The sequence below is a fragment of the Penaeus monodon genome, chromosome 28 (assembly GCF_015228065.2).
Source record: "Penaeus monodon isolate SGIC_2016 chromosome 28, NSTDA_Pmon_1, whole genome shotgun sequence".
Lineage (NCBI taxonomy): Eukaryota > Metazoa > Arthropoda > Malacostraca > Decapoda > Penaeidae > Penaeus > Penaeus monodon.
The window spans coordinates 25,217,561-25,220,086 of record NC_051413.1 but is presented as its reverse complement, the minus strand read 5'-3'; the positions used below and the strand labels follow the sequence as shown (position 1 = coordinate 25,220,086).

The 2,526-nt window shown below is 36.6% G+C and overlaps 1 protein-coding gene across 1 annotated transcript in view; it reads right to left on the bottom strand.

Moving 5' to 3' along the window:
• Positions 1-2,526, bottom strand: part of LOC119591428 (unconventional myosin ID-like) — a gene marked incomplete in the record, with an annotated part of 95,009 nt that overhangs the window by 282 nt on the left and 92,201 nt on the right. The window contains 3 exon segments of the mRNA XM_037940169.1: positions 1-130; positions 1,759-1,875; positions 2,210-2,358. Of these exon segments, the coding sequence (XP_037796097.1) occupies positions 1-130; positions 1,759-1,875; positions 2,210-2,358 (396 nt within the window).

The window sequence follows — 2,526 nt, the reverse complement described above, 5'->3', positions numbered from 1 at the left end:
GGCTCCTGGCGGGGGCCTTGAGGGGGGGTTGGGAGCCTGGCGGTGAAGGTTGGTCTGGGGAGGTGGAGGGAGAGCCTTGTTCAGAGACTCTGGCCACGAGTAGACAAGCTCACCTCGCTTTGTGCCCTTCCTGCAATTGCAACGTAAAATTGTGAAAAGGATGGATATCAGCTTCCGCAATTTTTTTCACATTATTCAAAGAGAAAATCAAGAGAGTAAAACTGTAATGAAGAGACAAATGTTATTAGGGGAGCATTTGCCAATAATTTTTTTTGCTTATAAATTTTTTATGCCATATAAATATAACACACTGAGATTGTGAGATTTCACGTCTACAAAAACTGTAGACATGAAAATACTTTAAAAATTAGTAATCTCTGTTGTCTTCCAGTCTTGCAATTTCTATAGTTTACAATTAAGTAACAATTTTCTCCATAAAAGGTAAAAGTTTGGAAGATGACTGTTTGGTCAAGTTGTAATGTTTTTTTTTTTAATCAAGAGAAAGATCTTTGAAATCAGATCAAGGGTGCTGCAGTTATTTGCACCCCTTTCAAAAAAAATCTTAGAGAGGAAAAGTGATTTGCAGTTTGGTAAGTTCACTTTGTTATTTTTACAATTATCTTTTAGTCTACAATACCAATGTTATAAGTGAAAAGAAAGCTATGCGATGAAACACACAATCCAATCAGTGGTTTGGTTTGCTGTATAAAATAAAATGCAAACAGACCCATTCTTGAAACCTACATTTTTGGAATTCCTCATGTGCCACTATTAATCATGTGTAATAATTTGTCATATAACTGATATTTTAATGACAGTAAAATAGAAAATATTTATCACAACATATCTGTGATGCGTTCTGAGGGACCACTTGACCCCTTTGGCAGTTACCCTATACCAATTCTGTCTATATATATTTTTTTTATATATATACTAATCTTAATGCATTTTGAATAGTTTAACAATCTGCAATGTAACTAAAACAAACCAATAAGTGACATAATTCATTAAAAGAACAATATATTCCAAGGAATTCATCAAACAATGAAAGAGGAAGGTCAGCCAACACCAAAAAGCTGGGATAGAGTACCATTTTGCATGTTTTATTCTTATCAATTCTTCCATGTACTTTGTGAACTTCATACCATGTACAGGCTAACACATATCAGAAGCAAGTCATATTTCAAGTGAGCAAAGACTAACATTTGAATTCCATAACAATTTTCTTTGGGTTTTCCTCTCATTTTTTCACTATCTGTTATCTTGTTTTACTCTAATCCCCAAATATCTGATAAAAACAGATAGGCTGGACATATTCTAACACATGTCAAAGGGTAATGTAGTGATAGAATACTGTAGGCTCAATCAGAATAATCATACTATGAAAAGGAGTGAAAATTTTGGAACAATAAGTTACAGTACCACTTCTACTATCCCACTAAAGAAACACATTTGGGGCCTAGCACTTAGTGGGGAGTATTTCTAGTATGAAACTGCCCTCGACTCATGCTCATGATTATCAGACAGTCCCCTTAAAAAGCATACCTTCAGAGCTGTATGTTGTACAGCAACTTCTGATATAAATTACCTGGTAGGTTTCTAGATATCAGGCAAATCATACATCCCCTTATCACTGTGTACCTGCAAACATTATGACTTTTTTTGGTGACTTCCCTACCCTTGTTGTAACCTTTATAATGCAGGCACATGGTCTTCTGGTGCAGAAAAAGCTGTACTGTCATAAATATGATGAATTACCTAAACGCTGGGAAAGTTCCAACATTTGTCTCCTCAACTGCAACCATGCGTGACTTGTTTCCCAGCATGCACTGCAGAGTTCCAGCCACTACAACACGCAAGTCAGCACGATTCAGACTGGAAAAAAATACTGATTAGTCTTCCAAACTGTAGCAAATCCACTCTTTAATATGGCTGACAAAAAACTCCTAACAATCAATTTAACTTGGGAGACTTTGCACTACCTACAGACATCACTTAGTTATCAACACCATAAACACTAAGAGTTCCCTATTAAAATAACCAATCATGAGCAAAAATGAGTCCCTGCTAGAATGACCAATCAACTTGGGGATTTCTCTAAAAAAAAAAAAATAACTGATCAATAACACTTGGAAACCCTAGTCCACTTAGGCCCTCAGTTAACAGGACTGTACAGCATGACTTGAAAAATGTAACAACAGCAACTCACAGCTGGTACTGCCGGAGGAGGAGTCCCGTGAGCTCTCCCACTCTGTTGGCGTTTGACTGGGACATCAGAGAGACCACAAAATCGTTGCCTCCTCGCAAGTGAATGATCACCAACTGGTCCTGGCCTGGGCTCACACTGATTCCACTCACCTATTTTGTGGAAATTATTAATGTTGTTCAGGGCAATTGGTGAGGTTATGAAAAACTTGAAGGCTGGTGATATTTCTAATCCACAGAATGAGTAATTTTATCTAAAAATAATTCAGGAAAATATACAAATATTCAAATTCTCAAATACATACAGGAAGAGGAAAAAAT